Source organism: Sinohyriopsis cumingii, chromosome 4, assembly GCF_028554795.1.
Source record: "Sinohyriopsis cumingii isolate HCF-2022 chromosome 4, ASM2855479v2, whole genome shotgun sequence".
Taxonomy (NCBI): domain Eukaryota; kingdom Metazoa; phylum Mollusca; class Bivalvia; order Unionida; family Unionidae; genus Sinohyriopsis; species Sinohyriopsis cumingii.
The window spans coordinates 40,958,970-40,979,136 of record NC_142964.1 but is presented as its reverse complement, the minus strand read 5'-3'; the positions used below and the strand labels follow the sequence as shown (position 1 = coordinate 40,979,136).

The 20,167-nt window shown below is 37.1% G+C and overlaps 1 protein-coding gene across 1 annotated transcript in view; it reads left to right on the top strand.

The window, feature by feature from the left end:
• Nucleotides 1-4,216: 4,216 nt before the first annotated feature.
• Nucleotides 4,217-20,167, top strand: part of LOC149801034 (dynactin subunit 3-like) — an 89,747-nt gene continuing 73,796 nt past the window's right edge. Inside the window, exon 1 of the mRNA XM_089955072.1 lies at nucleotides 4,217-4,416. Within this exon, the coding sequence (XP_089811198.1) occupies nucleotides 4,411-4,416 (6 nt within the window). The 5' untranslated portion in view covers nucleotides 4,217-4,410. The remainder of the gene's footprint in view (nucleotides 4,417-20,167) is intronic.

Genomic DNA, 20,167 nt, shown 5'->3' with positions numbered 1-20,167 from the left:
GTCATCTGTCCGTGGACAATATACTTTTAGGACAGCTGTCACGTGACCTTAAAGTTCACCTGAGTAAGGCAGCAGTCGCCATTACATTCTCTATTATTATGATGACTGTATCTTCCCCGTGACTCATCTATGCATTATGTCACCGCTCTACGGACAATTTTCACATCCCCATTCGCATTACAGATTAAAATGACTTCTAACTTGTTGAAACCCTTCACATCAAATAAGTCTCGTTTAACATATATAGTAATTTACAGTTCTCCAATATATCATGTGGTTTTTGCAATCAAGCCTTTCGCATAACCATCTATGCGATTTGTTTGAGAGTCACGAGGTATACTAAATGCACGTGACAGTCAGATATAGGTGTTGTTATATTCATGCTTTCAAAAACGTAATAAGGTATTATTGCAACCGTCTAAAGAAACCTCTTGTCATTACTTCTAAACACACGGGACACTATCTGAATTTGACGTTTATGAAGGTATGGTAAAAAAAACCTAATCCATTAAGAGAGAAAGACTCTTAAATCAAAGGTTATCTAAATAATTCCCGAGAGAATATATCATCCGACCATATAGTAATTGTGTAGCTATATAATTCGTTCGTTCTTGAGTTTACACGCGAAACGCATAGTCGAATACAAAATCCAACTATGATAATTTGATTGGCAGAGTCATTTATCGCTTCTGTCACGTGTCTCCTACGATATTATTTCTAATACCGAAAAAATGGGCAATTAAAATTTAAATAGCTCGAGCTCTAGGTCAGCAATGCCGACGGTCTATATGTATCAATAACTCAGGTAAAAGGTGTGACAATTTAATAAGATATATTAAATTTATTCAACAATTTCATCGACAAATTTCTCAATCGCAATATCTTTTGAACAAATACAGTTAATGACCTATTCACCGTTGACAATCGCTATCTCCCCATATGACTTAAAGGTCCTAAGTGAGAGTGTTTCCCTTCAGTGTTATCTCTGTTACTCGTCTGTTAATCCATCTTGTTTCTCTTTTGGTACTTCTGGTACCCTTGACTACGTACTCTCCTGGAACTTCCGGATCCGTCATTCCGACAATTCCGGTACTCTTTATCACGTGCTCCTTCCAACATTGCGTCTCCACACAAACTGCTGACGCCACAATGACGCCTACAACGTGCTCTCCATGTGTCTTCCCTCTCTCCGATCCTCGGATGTTGACTCTTAACACCCTCCCGGAAAGCTTCTTTAAGAAACCTTTGTTCGCAAATCCAAACCTAAATATTTCACTAGTATTCCTTCCCACCTTTTAACGAGCGCACAACTCGGAGTACAGTCTAGTGCCTCTCAATTTCTCTATGACCCACCTCTGGCGACATTCACACATGTACTGATTGAAAAATGGATCTCTCAGTTTTGATTGGATACGGTCTGGTTAATCTGAAACTGCCCTGGGGTAATTTATCACTTACTTGTTCTCTCGGGTTTCCGGTCCCCAAAAGCCATAACTTGCCCTAAGCCGGTCGTGACATCGCTGACTGAAGCAATTGCAAAAAGAGGAGTCTCTGCCTGGTCGACGTGGTGATAGAATTCCCTTTGAATTGGCCGTGGACGGTAGTTGCGTAATGGTTGAAGAGCAGACAGGCGGTTTCTTGTGTCCAGAATCGGTCTAAAGTGGTAATCTTACATAATACGCTTTGACATTATCCCAGGTGCTCTTAACTACGAATTAACTATAAGAAGAAATGTGTATGCATGAAGCATGAAGCATCAGCAAATGTTCCCCACAACGTGACAGTTCCCATTTTTCTCGAACGTGGGTAAAAATATAATAAAACTGCAGTCGGCAATCTGGAAACTGCATAAATACTTGTATCAATTTCTACAATGTCATCTCTTCCACGTGGTTTGTCATATCGCCGCCATATTGTAGCGATTATGACATTATAGGACAAGAATTCGCATTAGTATTTCTAGCATTGCAAAGTTGTTATTATAGCGCAATGCTCTTATCCAACCTGTTTGTGAATTGTCTTCATGCCCTTTTGTTTCTCCTACCACCATTATATTTACGCATCCAAGACAACTTTTTCCGAAAACAAATGCAAGAGAACAAATAATTGAATAAATCATACCTCAACCCAATCCAATTGCGATTAATTCTAAACCTTGTACGCATTTAGAGAAGAACCCACATTAAGACGGCCGTCGTTTCGTAAAGCTGAAGGTTCTCATCTTAAGCATAAGCAGCGCCGCCGGGGGTGGATTTGTCGGAGCAATTCCACCTCCACCCCAACCCCAGATGCCAGGCGAAAGAGGCACCGTCGGGGGCTTTTTTAAGTTTAATATTTCACCTCACCTAAGTGTAACGGGGTAATTCTTCTCAAAAGTTATACTTAGATTGGGGGCGAAGATGGCGGTTGGCAACTTACATAAAAACTTTTTCCCGTAGCAAAGCAGAAGTGCCCCTAAGAGCACTGCTCCCGGGCGCCTCACGTGTGGCGCAACTAAATAGCAATACACCCTGACGCTTCGAACCATCGCTCCGCCACTGCTCTTCTTGGTCAATTACGCCATGTATTTGGGCTCTATGATTTCAAATAAACACTTCAGAAAATATTCCTGGTAATTAATTCTAACTGCTTACGTAAGTACCTAGATTAACTGGGTTAATGTCCTCATGTTAGTCATTGCACCATTTACTTTGACCACGTGACTTCAAATGAGCGCAGCATAAAATATATATTGAAATTAATTATATGTGATGAGAGTAAATATCATGCACTTGTATAATTTCAAGTAGATAGAAAAATATCTAAGAAATTACCACTGGAACAAATAATTTATTTTTGGTTCGTCAGTTTTTGGTGATTTTTGTAAAAACAAATTCCAAAACATTAACATTCCATTTTGAACTGCCCCTTATGCAAACATGTAGCTATAAAATTGAGGTTACTCACTGATCAGGGGCCCCGAGTAGCCGAGTGGTCTAAAGCGCTCTCCGTTACGGATCACTGCCATCTCACCTCTGTCTGCGTGGGTTCGAGTCTCTAATTCGGCCAATGTGGGTATGCGAGAAAGCTTGTCAGTAGCTTCTCGTGGGTCGGTGGTTCTTTCCGGGGTTTTCCCGGGTTCTTCCTCCACCATTAATACTGGCCGCCATGTATAGCCTATAATGTGCTGAAAAATGGCGTTTTACCCTACAACAACAACAACTACTACTCACTGAGCACTATGGATTGAATACATGACCTCTATGGTTTGAGGATATCTGTGCATGCGCTCTGAAATATTTTGAACTTTATCGCGATTTAGCTGAATTTTTGAAAATAACAACCATATTAGTTGTTTTTGTGGCCATTTATTACATATTTGTACCTGTGAGCAAATTACGATATTGTAATCGAGGTAATTTTAGCAATTAGAATTTAATACAATGGAAAGTTTATTATGTGTTCGTTTGAAGGTGATATGGTCCACAATACATGGTATAATGACATCATGGGAACATAACAATTTTTGACCTACGTAACTATAAGACATGTTTATGGTGTCAACATGGCCGCCAATGTAAGTGGCATCGAAATCCATATAATTTTGCAAGAAAACCCGATAATTTCAAGTTGCATTAAAATTCACGTTTTAAGCAAGACATTAAATGTTTCATAGTTATTGTTGCTGGATTCCGTAACCGTCCCAAACAGTTTTGATTTTTGGTAACTTATTTGAACAGTTTTCTTTTTCTTGTGCAAGCTATATCTAAAGTATCAAATTGTCCTCTCTACGTTTATTACGTTAACGTTTCACAGCTGCATTTGGCTGACGCAAGATTAATATTGGAAAAAAATAATCTAGTCCCACCCACCCACCCAATATCATATCGAGAAACAAAACTTTCCCAGATTACTCCTATGAACCGTTGTGACGCCGGGCCCTGTCTATCATACTATAATTATAAAAGAGAAGGTGAGTAACTTCCAAATACATGTACTCCGTTCCACGCCTGACCCTCGATCTCAGGCTGTTAATTCCGTCCATGAAAACACTTATTCATTATCTGTTGCTCGTTTCACTCCTTATATATTTCTTTTACTCCTCAAGCCATCGTTGACTTTTCTGCGTTGTCCTGAACTGAAGTTGCGGGACTCGAAGCGCAAGAATTGCATTAAACGTTTTCCTGCCCCCGACAAAGTTACGCTCACCTACAGGTTGCCGGTACTTACAGACACAGGGGCTCGTTACAAAGAAAATTATTGTATCTGTCAATTAACTGAGGGATGTGTGGTCTAATCTGTAACAATACTCCCTCCAGCCCACAATTCAATGACGGATACTCCTAATTTTCTTTGTAACGAGCACCTGTGATTACAGAGATATGCGACTTTATAACATATTCCTTAATTAATCTGAGCACAGAGATAGATATGAAGGTAAGTTTCTAATTACCATTCATTCATTAATTAACTCTCTCAACCCTGTTCATTGGAAGAATCATGCATGTATTTGCAAATATCCATCGCTACCTCCTCGGCCAAGAGCACTTTGAAGCGCATATAACATGGGGGGGGGGGGGTAGTAAGAATAATTGACTCACACGTTACTATATAAAATAAAAATGATTACAATACATACCTTCTCGATTTATAAAAGATAAAGTTAATAACGAGTATACTAAATGTTGCTTATTTAATTGTTAAAAATGTAAGTAGTACCTTGTGATCTTCTTTTGCACTTGAGTTATGTGTGAGATCTAATCGGAAATTGTATGTCTTCTGTCTGTCTGTTGTTTCGTGTAATTTAGTAATTTAATTACAACAAAGTTGGCAATAATACATGACATTGATGCATCAATAAAATTGTAATGATGTCATGAAGCTTGTTATGTATTCGTATTTGGGTTTTTTTCTTTCTCCGTGATTATATATTATTCATAATTGTCTTTTGGATTTGACTTTATCCAAAATCAAGTTCATTGTGTACCTGAACTGTAAATTTTATTTTGTAAACAAATAATACACAGTCAATATTTCTCTGTGAGTGTGTGGCTAACTATTATGATCATTATCAATGGAAGTAAACATGTTCATCTTAATCGGAGTGTAGGACATTGGAATCCCCCCATTACAAACTTGGTCTACCTGATGTTTCCCGTGTTCTTTATCATACTTTTTGTAAGAGCTCTTATCTTGTCGACAATTTAGAATTTTCTAGAAATGAATTTTTGACCCTCATCATGGTTCTCCTATCGTGTCTTAGTTGTTTTTATGTAATTTTGTTTACTTGGAAAATTACTCATTCTTGCATTTAACATCTGAGGCAGAATCAGTCTTATTGCTGTGTTCAGTTCGTTTGGGTGGAATTAGTTATTCAAATTATTATTCACTATTAATACAAAGTGCTCAACAATAATATTCTTGGACAGAAACATTAATTTGGAATTATAGTGATTTCAGACAAGAACATATTTAGATTATAGTATTTTGATACATCAAAAGACTGTTAACACATCGCCACACAATAGGCCACTGGCACATTAGCATATTCTATACTACAGGCACGTCAACACATTCAATATTGAATTTTTTTGGAATACCACTGGAATTTAATTGGAACTTTGTAAATTGAGACTTGTGATACAACTTGTAGGACTATTTGAGATTTAATTGACAATACTCTAATAAGATTATATAGTTCAATATCATTTGTCAGGTTGTGCATCAGTAATCTTTCACCTGTTTAAACAATATGACACATGGCCATATTTAGCAAGAGTTACAATAATTAAAGTCTAAAATAATAGCAGTTAGTAAGAACATAATTTTAGCCTCATTTAACATATCTTGTAAAACATTATCAGACACAGAATTTCGTATATCTTTTTATTTCTCACATGTACGTTACCATACGTAAAGAGTTAAATTTGACCCTCAAAATAACGACAATAAATTATGGTTTCTCTGTCATAACATGCAGTTAATAAATAAAACTTGTTTCCAGAGAAGGAGTGACGTAAGCTCGTCTGCTACATGAACAGAAGTTTTGTTGCCCACAAGTTGCCGTAAACACACTAAAATATGAATATTTAAATGAACCCTTCACGACCCTTCCTTACATGAAATGACACGAGAAACAATGCTTGTTGTCAGTAAATCAACGAGTCCACAAATGCACAGAGTTTCCTTCATCTTTAATTTCCTTTGTTTTGTTTTACTGTATAGCGCAGCGGTAGCACGTTCTGTCCCAGATTTCCGGCACTGGTACGTGCTAGACTGGGGTGAGAGGGCACAATATGAGCTGTTTTGACATGATAGTGTAGATTAAACGTGCTGAACTCGCAATTCGTGGTTTTTTGGTTCGTTGACTATTGTGGTGTGTCTCGGAGCAAGGCACTGTATCGCTATTGCCTCGGCACTAAATAAGTTTGTTTTTGATTTATTTATTTGGGGGAGGGGGCTGTTTGGGGGATGTTCATATACTGATGCGCCGTAAAATGCAGCAATGCAATGAAACGAGACGAGGAAATGTAAATACTCCGCTATTGTAAAAATATAATAATGGTCGCAACTGCCGCTTAAGAGAAACCACACGTATAAAATAATTACAATGTAATATTTTAAACAGAAGCAACGAGATGTGACGACAACATGACAGTTTCATTTCATGACATTAGATTCCTGTTATAATACTATACTACACTAATGGTTCCATCTGTCATACAATTGAAACCACTGTTGTAATAAACGTTGAACAGTGTCATTGTAATAATATTTGGAACTGCTATATAGTGGAAAATACAATTGAAATAAGATTTGACATTCCAGCTACGGTGTATATGGAAATCACCATTGTAATAAAGTTTAGGAATGCGTTTTACTAAATGAGATAAGACGATGAAATATAAATATCTCGCAAAGAAGTAATCCAAGACAGTAAAATATTACAATAGTAAGTACAACTGCCGTGCAAGAGCTGCTCTTTTTGCCAATATAGATGCAGACAAGTTTGTAGCTCAGTTAAGAGAGCATAACTCAACCAACCAAACACATCGCTGTCCGTCTCTGATGCGCACCAGGAAACAACTGTGGAACACAAACCAATATGGCCGTTATCAGAAAGGATGGCCTGACATAGAACAAAACACACACTGGTTACAGATACAGTATAATGGCGACCTTATTAAAAATAACACATTTAAACGTTACTAAATATAAAGCTTTCAAAACATGTTTGCTTTGAGAAAGGAAGAAAAATGACAGTGACTGTACAACTTGTTAGTAGAGGACAGAGACTGTAGAACGTGGTAGTAGAGAACAGAGACTATCCTACGTGTTAGTAGAGGACAGAGACTGTACAATGTAATAGTAGAGGACAACGACTGTACAACGTGTTCATAGAGGACAGAGACTGTACAGAGTGTTCGTAGAGGACAAAGACTGTACAACGTGTTAGTAGCGGACAGAGACTGTACAACGTGTTAGTAGAGGACAAAGACTGCAACGTGTTCGTAGAGGACAGAGACTGTACAAAGTGTTAGTATAGGACATGTATTTACTGCTGCGGAAAAAAAGGTTGATAAGGTCTAGAAATGTGGGAAATACAATTATTTTGTACAACTTTAGTTTATATTAAGGCAATCATTTCGTTTATAATTCTGATTTTATATATTTTGTTTAGGATTATTTTCTCTGTCCCAACCGTTTTTCATTTGACCTCACTCATTTCGTTGCCGGGCTCTACCTTTAAGTTTCTTTCATTTACAAGCAAAGTTGAGATAACCAGTATCTGCAAATTAATTTAAAAAGACCTTTTCTCAACATCTTGTTAGCAAAAACAAGATCAAAACGTTTCATAAAGTGTTATTTCACTTATACTTTGTTTCCGCCATCAACGCGTTGTTAATCAGCTATACCCGTGATCCACCCAGGGTGTACATCGTGACCCTATCGCCATGTTTTATTAATAACGCCCACTGACGTCAATCTACTTATAACGCCCAGGATATGGATGCCAAACCACACTAATGAAACTGGTGGAGTACGAAGGAGCGCTCGGGACAACGGCTTCCTTGTGGGTGCAATACTTTATAGCCTGTCCAAGGTCACTGACAGTCTTCCGCACATCCTAATCATTAGAAAAATGAAAGACTAAAACATTGATCAGAACTCGATCAAACTAAGTGAAAACTACTCATATAGCCTAAGACAACGCGTCAGTAACTCTGATAAAGCCTTCATAGCACAAGACTCAATACTGTATCATTAGTCTAATGACAACACCATATCTTAAATTCATAAAGATCCAAATAATCTAAGATCTGTTTAACTAAATCAGAGCAAGACAATGAATGACTGGTGTGCAGTCAAAGGTATGCAAGCAAACCTTCGTGAATTTGAAACCATTGTTCTTGACAAAGAATAGCTCAATTTATCCAGTTTCACCATGGAAGGCCATGCATTAACCTGTGATGACCGTTTTAAACTCCTTGAGTATATATTGACTCTCAACTAAATATTAGCAACCACATATTTAAGATGTGTCAAAAGCAGGCAATTAAACAGCTTGCACAGTCCTCAACTACTGCATACTAATAATAAGCTATTGAGCTACTAATCCTTTGTTTGGTCAAATTTCAACTACTGCCTACTAATAATAAGCTATTGAGCTACTAATCCTTTGTTTGGTCAAATTTCAACTACTGCATACTAATAATAAGCTATTGAGCTACTAATCCTTTGTTTGGTCAAATTTCAACTACTGACCCTTCTTTTCACACATCTGTAACAAACAAACTTCTGTCAAAATGGATTTAAAAAAGAAACCGTATACGTCACTAAAATTGATGTTTGATCATTTTAATACTTAATATGACTCTCTGCAAAGAAAGGCAAGTCTTCCTACTTTACATAGTAGTAGATTATGGTATTTGGTAATTGTAGTATATAATGATACTTCACAAGACAACACCTTATTACCTGCGTAATCTGTTCACGTTTAAAAAAACTGCAACTGCAACCAAAGTTTGGCCACAACTCCAATGGTAAAGACCACAAGGAACGGTAAGCTATCTTTTAAAAAAAATTGACACCTCTCAAACCTGAAACAGCCTGCCAAATGAAATGAGAACAACTGCTGATTTCGATGAATTACACGTGGCCATTGCCTTACAGTAACCCCCATCCCCCTTTATTTAATTTTATTTTGCAGTCAGCGGCAATTCAACTTCAAGGCTGAGAATTTCAAATAGTTTCATTGATTTAAAACCTGTATATCTGCTTGTTATACGCTTCAGTGTTGTCTTTTAATCTGCGTTTACTGTTGGCATTGTAATTTTTTATGTGTATTGTTTCCTAGTAAATATGTACTACTGTCTGTATAACAACTTTGCTAAAACATGTCGTGTCTAAAAAAATAGTCCGTCCAGAAATAGTGTTTTCTGTGTTACCTAGACTACAATTTCTAGTATCTTGTATTGTAATAATCTTCATTATTATTACAGTTATGGTTCCATCTGTTGTCCCGTGGAAACCACTTTTGTAATTAAGCTTAGCAATTTAATTTTATATATAAAGGTAATTACATGATACAATTAAACAGCAATATCGTTTAAAGCTGTAATGTAATACTGTAATACCCGTACAACATTAGCTCTGGTCATTCACCGATATATGTTTACCCTGTTTTACCACTATTATAATACATTTCAGAAATATTATAATTGTGGTTCCAACTGCTGTATGAAACGAAACTTATAATAACGATTACCAATGTAATATCTTCGTAGTTATATCAACAAATGACAATCTATAACTCGTTTTGCTAAAGCAAAGAAGTCATCTTTCTCATAATTTCTAAAGAAATATCTATCATGACACAATTTTAGTAGAAATATTTCATCGTGGCGATGGCAGATCTTGATTAGCAAATCTAGCATATGTGCTGCTGCCATAACAAATTCTGACATTTCGTCATCGCGTCACGAGGGTTTTACTTTAAAATCTGCGTTGATAAATGTTATTACACAGCTGACTTCGTACAAGGCGTTTTCTGATATACCCTATTGATATATTAAATATTTTAATAAACTGACCCAATAAACAAATGACGTGGCATCCTGAGCTACCTTGACAGACATTGACAAGTTATATTTTCATCCAATTGTTGTTGTGTTTTTTTGTGTTGTCTTTTGTCTTGTTTTTTCTTCCTTTTTATTGGGTGGGGGCGTGTGTCAGAAATTGTAGCTGTACAACCTTATTAGTAAAGTGGGTTTCATTTAAGAGCGTCTGGAACCACCAATATAAAATAATGCAGAGGTTTATTGCAAGAGTATTTTTCCACTGCACGGCGGCTGTACCATTTGTTGTAAAAACATATTACAATAATGTATTACTGCCGTTTGTAGATCCATCTAATTGCACGTACATGTATTTAGAAAACTGCATTTCTGCACTTAATTGCAATAGTACTTTCCACTCACTGCAAAGTAGCTGTTGCCTCCTTTTATTGCTCAGTTTATTACAAGAGCAGTTTTCATTGTACGGCAATATTGCTTTCATTTATTACGGTAGTGATTTCCTTGGCATAGAAACTGGAATTTATCTTGTAATATTTTGATATTATAACAGTATGACAGCATTGTGCTGCCGTCATCATGACGATATATTTCTGTAGCATACGTGATCAAGAATTGTAAGTTCTGTTGATGCAAGCGGAGTCTTCTCTAAGCAGAGAAGCCTGGCCTGTATTAACAGACAGAAGGGATTGGACCATGGCCTGTATTAACAGACAGAAGGGACTGGACCATGGCATGTGTTAACACACAGAAGGGATTGGACCATGGCCTGTATTAACAGACAGAAGGGATTGGACCTTGGCCTGTATTAACAGACAGAAGGGATTGGACCATGGCCAATAGCTAGATGACTACATGTCTGTCCACTGCTGTATTTATAGAAAGGACCATGATAAAAGAAGATATGGATTAACAGACAGAAGGAACTGGACCATGGCCTGTGTTAACATACAGAAGGGATTGGACCAGGGCCTGTATTAACAGACAGAAGGGATTGGACCATGGCCAATAGCTAGATGACTACGTGTCTGTCCACTGCTGTATTTATAGAAGGGACCATTACAAAAGAAGATATGGATTAACAGACAGAAGGGATTGGACCATGGCCTATATTAACAGACAGAAGGGATTGGACCATGACCTGTATTAACAGACAGAAGGGATTGGATCATGGCCAGTAGCTAGATGACTACATATCTGTCCACTGCTGTATTTATAGAAGGGACAATTACAGAAGAAGATATGGATTATTAAAACACACAATTACGAGAACAGGTTTACATTTTATAATCGTATACAGTGCAGTTCACTTATTGCATTTGTGGGTATTAGTGTATGGGAATATGATAAAAACTGATTATATATTCCTAATTAAAACTTCCTACGCAGTCTATTCGCCTTTGACATTTGTTTGGTCCTCAGTAGCGTGGCATGCCCTTAATGTAGGTCAAATTCAGGTGCAGAACCGTAAACATTTATAAGCATAAACACCTGTATGAGGTAAAATGTCGCTGTTTAAGAAAGTGAATTCCTTTGCAAAGAGCACTTTTTGACATTTTGTATATGGATAATATGGAATGTCATCTTCAAGTTTATGACCGAAATTTGTCAAATATTTCTGGTGTTGTTAAGTACACTTTGGCTCTTAGACTATGTTGGAGTGTGTGTGTGTGTGTGTGTGTGTGTGTGTGTGTGTGTGTGTGAGAGAGAGAGAGAGAGAGAGAGAGAGAGAGAGAGAGTGGTGTTTTGAACGTATCAAGTTGGAAGGTGAACCATTCGGGAAGTATGAAATAATTCAAAAGGTCGAATATTAGGATGAAATATGTCGTACAAATGCCACACCACAGCCACCATTCCATAGTCCCATTCTCATGGCACTTTGATCACCACTATGATACTTGGTGGGGGAGGGATCTGCGACCATATTCCAGCCGTTCAGAAAATTTTAGGTCTGCATTTCTATGCTATTTCATTCCGATATTAAATCTATACGAGCCTAGAAGCTAGTATAAAAGGGATAACCAGTTTACCACATTTATGTAAATCTTATCCAGGGCCGTTTTTGTCCAGTGGCACACCGTACCTAAGGTCTACGGAAACACCATGTTAATGAAACGTGCATACACAAATTGGCCGGGTCATGTCAATATCAATCGTTTTAATACCTACAGTAGCCTCAATCCGGCCCTTAATTTATCTATAGAGAATGGTAAAATTGTACCTCAATATAGTAGCACGTATCCTTTCGCTCCATGAGGCGAGGTAGTGAACAGGCCTGCGTAATCTGATCACGTTAAAAAAAACTGCAACTGCAACCAAAATTTGGCAACAATACCAATGGTAAAGACCACAAGGAACGGTATCCTTTTGCGCCATGAGACGAGGTAGTGAACAAAACAGAAACTATCTCATTACGATATTAATCACGGCAATACACTAAAAGAACAAAAATTAGATAAAGACCAGAGCAGACGACCATTCCAATAGCATGAAGAATCACCCACGATAAGATACATTAAAATAGTTAATGTTTTGGCCTAAAATCAGTTAAGACTAACCTGCTTTTTATATTAGTAAACCCGTTTTAAATATTATAATGATTGTACCTCAGACTGTGTTAAGCAAACAGATTTAAATAATGAAATTAATAAAATGCAAAATTCAGGCATGGGACGAGTTGCCGGAGAAACATAAAACTTTCCTACCCAATGCGCTAGTGTCATTGTGACCTAACGTTTGCAAGTGCTTCGAAATGTACGTGCTTGTGCTGCGATAAGATTTATACATAGCCATGGACATGGGGATACAGTCGCTCAGCCTGAATGAAGCAAGTACATGCTAATTAAACGAGATAAATTAAAAGAAAGAAAAAACCCCCCTAATTTGACATATTTTCAATACTTTGGTTTTTTACTCTTTCAGCAGCATTTTAAGTACAAATGAAATCCTAATCAGTTAAAGAAATGGGAAAGTACAGTCTAAAATACTTAAAAATTAGGTCGAGTGAAAATGTTATTAAAAAAGGGATATATACGTTATTTTAGACAGCAGCCTTTCTGAATCCTGCAAAACAAAATACTTCTTTGCATACAATCAACTTTGGTGCACATGTATGTTTAGAAAATACAGAAACCTACGATTCTTGCTCCAATTTAATTATTTTTAAATTTATCAACATTTTCCTCAAACTGAGATTATATATTATCTTATTTATCTTATATTTGACAATATGTTTAACCAGAGGTACAGTTATTAAATACGATAACAAGTTTGAAATTTGTAAAGCCATGAATCTTCTTATCGTTTACAAAAGTCTTAGGAAAGTCTTCAAATCTATGAAATTCTTAAGATTAAAAACAACTCTTTTAAGCCGAATACATTGTAAGATATCTCATTCTGAATATGTGACACCCTCTGAATATTCATGGGAAAATCCATCATTGCCAACAAAGTAATATGACGGATGTTTACAAATCGTAAAATGAGGATATAAAGATGAAAATTTTAAAATCTGGTGAAAATAGTGATTGATGAATATGTTTTCGGAAGATTTATATTGTTAGCAATTAAATCCCTGCCATCGATCATGGTTTTCTCAACGAATAGTAAAACCACTTATACTAATACTTTAAAAGACTGTTCACGTGCTTTCAAAGAATTGTGTTATCTTTAAACAGAACCAATAAAATTGCGAACGGTCTGTTAATTACACGGTCGTAAAGTGCGTCAAGGCATATATTTGACACTGATACTGTACAACGTACTCTTTCGAACCTAAATAGTAATCTATAATTCTCTCAGCTTGACGGCCAGTTTAAATGCTGATGCATCCTTATTAGTTTGGGGCAACAGGAAAAAAATGAAGAGAACCAATAAGCGGCACGTGCAGCCAGGATAACGTTTGATTGAGTAGTTATCTGCATAATTACATGCATTCATTGCTATCGTCAGTACAAGTTTTTAAAAATGTACATGGAGATTATGTTTTGTAGTTTGGTTCAATATCCATATACTCGTGTCCAGGTAATAAAATATGTTTATACACACTAAAGGTAAACGTCATCATCGCTTGTTTGACGGATTCTTGCAATAATGTATTGCCTTCCGAATGCGCCAAGAGTAGCCATGCATGAATCTGGACAATATTATGTTGATAGTTTTCCTATCATCTACTCACCATAACTTTTACCACTGTGCGCATCAGAAGTGTAATTAAAACCAAATCCATAACTATATGACGGATGAAAAGACAGGTCGTTTTTCTGTTTATTTGTATATGAGTATTTCATAAAACTTGTCAAAATACTCTTCTATATTTAGGCAATGTCTTTTAGTTTTGAATTTTTATTTTAGTTTAAACGGCTACTTTGATTCATTATTGACTAGACCTTGTCGAGACAATAAGTGCCACTCCCAATGACACACCATGCTAGCTTGCCTAAACGGATACACTGGTCAACAGTGAAATCATTACTGACTTGAAAAGGCCCTAATCTGTAGTATTTTGGTGTGCCGAACACGAATATAACCGTGAAAAATTTGTATTGGCTCTCGTTTTGAAGATATTCATATACCTCATTTTCTATGTTTCACTGTGTAAATTTCTCCAGTAGGACTGCAGCAACATCCGGAATAATGATGTAACATTGCATAATACCATCATGCTCACATCATCCACAGTTGATTGCATCATTTTCTGATGCAATGCAATACTAATGCCATGCGGCTGCTGAAGTAAGTTGACGTCAGCAGTGTACTATACATGTGTAGGCCTATTATACTAATGCCAGGCGGCTGCTGAAGCTGACGTAAGCAGTGTACTATATAAAGCCCAATCAGATAGGTTCAGCATTTAAAATATTTTAGACGTTGTGCGAGACAGTTCAAGCTACTGTTACATAAAACTTATTATTTTATCCATTTACGTACAATAAAGAACAGTAATGCCTCGAAAGTGTGTTAATACCGCGGACAATTTTTGCTATATTTGTGGGGAAGTGACATTTGCCAACCAGAAGAAAAGTATCAATTCTCAAGTGAAGAAGGCATATCATCTTTACTTCGGATGCAAGGTTGGTGACCAAGACAAGCCTTGGGCTCCGCATATATGCTGTGCTACATGTACAACACAGCTTTCACAGTGGTTGAATTGCGAAAGGTCATCAATGCCGTTTGCAGTCCCAATGGTGTGGAGAGAGCCAAGCAACCACCTAAATGACTGTTACTTCTGCTTGGTTCCTCCTCTTTCCGGCGGAATAACGAAGCGAAAGAAGTCGAGAATAGTCTACCCAAACATTCCGTCTGCATTGAGACCAGTTCCACATGGTGAGGGACTTCCTATTCCAGAACCTCCAGCAGAATATTCTCTTGATTCATCTGACGAAGACAAAGGTGAGTCGACCTGTTCTTCTCCTGGTCCATCAGCATGCAGTGATCCAGATTTTCACTGTGGTGCATCATCAACCCCACACAGAATAACACAGGAAGAACTAAATGACCTGATTCGTGATTTGGACTTATCAAAGAACAAGGCAGAATTGCTAGGATCAAGACTCCAACAATGGAATCTTCTAGAAGAAGATGTCACAATTACTGCATATCGAAAGCGCCACCAGCAATTGGAGCCTTTCTTCAGAAAGGAAAGTAATCTGATATTCTGTTCCGATATTGAGGGCCTCATGAATGCTTTAAAAATCACTCATGACCCACAAGAATGGAGACTATTTGTGGACTCTTCGAAACTGAGTCTCAAGGCTGTGCTTTTGCACAATGGAAACATTCTTCCATCTATTCCAGTAGCGTATGCTGTCCACATGAAAGAGACATACGATAACTTAAGGCAGCTACTGAATTCCATTGAGTATAACAAGTACAGCTGGCACCTCTGTGGTGATTTGAAGGTAGTTGCCCTTTTAATGGGACTGCAGCAAGGATATACAAAATACATGTGTTTCTTATGCAAGTGGGATAGCCGAGCAAGGGAAATGCACTACATGAGGAAGGAATGGACTCACAGGCAGAATGTAGCCATTGGAGAGAAGAATATCCAAACCCAGCTCTGGTTGAGGCTCAGAAAATCTTGCTACCACCCCTTCACATCAAACTAGGTTTGATGAAGAACTTCGTGAAAGCCATTGACCGGACTTTGCCAGCATTCCGATACCTGCATGAAAAATTCCCTCGACTCAGCGAAGCAAAGATTAAAGAGGGAGTTTTTGTGGGTCCTCAGATTCGAGAGCTTTTCAAAGATGACCGGTTCAACAACTTGCTGGAAGGTGACGCGAAACAAGCATGGAATGCTTTTCGCCTAGTTTCTACAAACTTCCTCGGAAATGTTAGGGCAGAAAACTATAAGGAACTAGTAGAAGACATGTTGATGAAGTATAAGAAACTTGGCTGCAATATGTCTCTAAAGATTCACTTCCTTCATTCCCATTTGGATTTCTTTCCTAGCAACTGTGGTATTGTTAGTGATGAACACGGCGAACGTTTTCATCAAGATATCGCAACAATGGAACAAAGATACCAGGGAAAATGGTCCACTACAATGCTGGCTGACTACTGCTGGACACTCCTCAGAGATGCTCCCGAACAGCTGTACAAGAGACAGGCGAAGAAATCTAAGATGTAGTCAATGACTTGATTTTTTATAGGTAGGCTATTACAGTTGACCTTTTACTATTGGAATGCATTTCGTTATGTAAACATTAATTTCTTGCAGATTACAAAAAAACTAGAGCCAATTTTGCAATTTGACTGTCATATTCGTGTTCAGCACATAAAAATTGATAAGAATTGACTAATTTTATTTCAGTAACATGACTTTTGTAAAAATTTGTTGTCCAGTGATATTGAACCAGTGATGCTAGTTGGACGCACTGCGAACTGAATTACAGTCACTCCCAACACAAGATGTACCAATAAATTACATGTTAAAACTTACGTGAAGGCTTACGATTTTCACGAACCTTCATCATAACTTTTGACAATATCATAACCTAATAGTTTTAAGTAAAACAGGAAAGTTTGTCGCAAGATTTACCCGTCTAGACTTGGCATCAAAGTGGTTCCATCACGATAAAAGAATGTGAACTTGTAATAATCATCTATTTTTGCCTTGCTTACTTAACACTGGGACCATTTATTTTCCGGAAACTCCATCAAAACATAACTCTCTCAATCGATCGATCGAAAAAACGAATTAGCATTTTCTATAAATGTCAGGTATTTTGCTCAGCCAGGTATCAGTTACATCTAATTTTAATCTTAAAATTTTAAAGAAGAAGAAAAAACAAAAACACATACACATTTTGTGATATATTTCGAATGTTTACTGGGATAGACAGATGCGCACAACACATTAAAAAATTATATGAAAAAGTTGATGAGATGTCAATGTGTCTGATAACCCGGGTTGGGGGTGCGATACTTATTTTTGTTGCTATATGAGCAAGTTAGATCACAAAATTTAGAGGTTTTGAGTTTTAAAAAATATTTTATAAACATATCATGTCAATGATGACTAAAACAATTGATGATGAACCTGACGGTTATTTCTCACCATTTTTCGCACTCCAGTGATTTTTTTCTTTGTATTTTCGATGAAAGTTTAACCTACAAAATAATCATTCAGTTATCTCACAAACATACTGCAATGTCCGCTGAACTTTGCTTTTTTATTTAAAAAAGGGAATTTTCAAAGGACAATAAATATCACACTATCTTTTTTTAATGATAAAATTGATGAATGAATGAATGAAAACAGTGAACATTTCTCACCTAGAATGTGTGGTTGTCTTAATTACCTTTGTCCTATATTACCGCAAAAAAAAATATCAGACCCAAACATAGTGTCCTACGTTCTGGTGTTTTTTAACCATTATTTCTTTCTTGTGTTTTTTTTTTCTTTCTTTCTTCCAGTAATGTTAATTCTGTCTGCCCATCTCTCATAACACTCCAGATTAAACTACCGCCCGTTCTATTATCACCCAGTGCAGTAACACATGTGTGTGCTTTCGCTTACACACATTTTTATATATAAAAGATAGTGTGATATTTATTGCCGACTGACTGCTTAACATTTTGCTGTAGATCACAAATTCAAGAGATGTCCTGTGTTTCGCAGCACACGCTATCAATGTTGCAAATTTTTCACAAATCTATGGGCGGGGAAACAAAGCAGCACCAAAACGTGCCTTGTTCTGTCGACAGTCTAAACTGAAAGAAAATCGGTCGAACATTGTTACGCTTTTTCTTCTTTTCTGAACGCAAGTTTTGGTTTTAGAATTAGAGTTAACCATAGGCAGGGTTATACAGTGCATTGCCACTCGCGTCATTCTTGAAAAAGCCGTGTTTGTTGCATTTCTGAAGAAGAAAAAAAAAAACAGTAGATCTAATGTTAGAATTTTTTTTCTGTAACACATTGCAGTGCAAAAATAGGACAAAACTAAGATACCTGAATTGTAGAAGCTCATGTCACCGCTCCGGTGGCCTAGTGGTTAAAGCGTCAGTCTCGGATGCGGGAGGTCGTGGGTTCAATTCCCGGCCGAGTCATACCAAAGACTTATAAAAATGGCACTAACAGCTGCTTCGTTTGGCGTTCAGCATTACGAGGTTAGTGTTATCACTGGTCGACCTGGTGTCAGGATAATGTGACTGGGTGGGACATCATGCATCATGTCTGCGGCATGATGTCCCAGTACTAGGCATCGCTATAAACTGCCACAGTTCAGGCATCGTAGCAATATGACTGAAAAATTCTTAAAGCTACGTTAAAAGCCAGATCACATCACATCACAAGCTCAAGTCAACTCAAGATTTTATTTCATCCAACGATTTACTGATGGAAGAAAAAATCGTTCTACAATTTTATGGTGTAAGTTTTGGAGAAAAACGATTACATGACAAACGGAGCAGTTCACGTAATTAAAGTGACTACTGATCTCAGTTTTGGAGAGGTATCTTCAAACGGAAACATATACCATCAGATTTAAATTTAAATCAAAATTATCAGGAGAGAGAGAGAATGATATTCCTACTTTTGAAAATATCACGACTCTTACGTTTGTATGGTATATTTTCCTTACGAAATTTCAAAAACGCACATCTCATTGAAATAATTACTCCTATTGGGAAAAAAAAAACTATTAAAAACACACAAGAGTGAATTGGAGACATAGCCTACTAAATCATTGTCAAAAACGTCATGTAAAGTACTCACAGAATGGTACATCCAAACATGCTATGATATTTTCGCAATAAGACTGGAATTTGCACGAGTCACCCATGGTACGATTGTTTGAGCATTAGTTTTATTGTTTGTAAAGTGACTAGTGAACAGGTACAGAAAAAAAAAAAAAACGTCTGATCTTCTTGTGAGAATAACGACTGAAATATTTGAAGCTAAGGCGGTGGAAAATATTGGTTTGCCAATGAAGTAACTTACAATGAGTGACGCAATGTTTGGTTCTAAATTCAAAGCAGGAGTGAAGTGGTCAGGCGGAGAAAATACACTTCTAATCTTGTCACTGTGCGAAGAGCGACTGAAAAAGATTCGAAGATAAGGTGGTAGAAAATAGGTGTAGCTAACAAAATTGCTTCTTACGACTGACGCATTGTTTTGCCAAAGCTCTTGCATTTTTACCATTATAGTACAGACTGACTGGAGTGTGAATTTACAATCCTATGTTGTGTACCGTAATGCCTCTCACTTTGAGAAAGTATTTGGATGTAATCTGCCATGCACCAACAAAAATGTATAAACAGAGAGAAACCTTAATTAAAAATTAATTTTGTTCAAAATTGTTTGTGTCTTTAGGGAACATACCTAAGCACTAATAAAAGGCGGAATAGGAAGATACACATAAAAGTTCAGATATTTGTTGGGGGAAAAAGAGGGGATATTCCTACAGCTCTTAACCAGCTATATATGCCGGGACGGATCTGTCGGATATCCACAAATAAAGAAGTACAGATTCTGGTCACGTTGCAAGTGTGGACGTGTTTTGGAAAATAGTAAAAATCGGATAGATATTTTTCTCGTGACACTTATGAGGTGAAGAGTCTGTGCAAGTGTCAAAAGCTATAGTCGCATAATTCTTGTACGGCTTGTA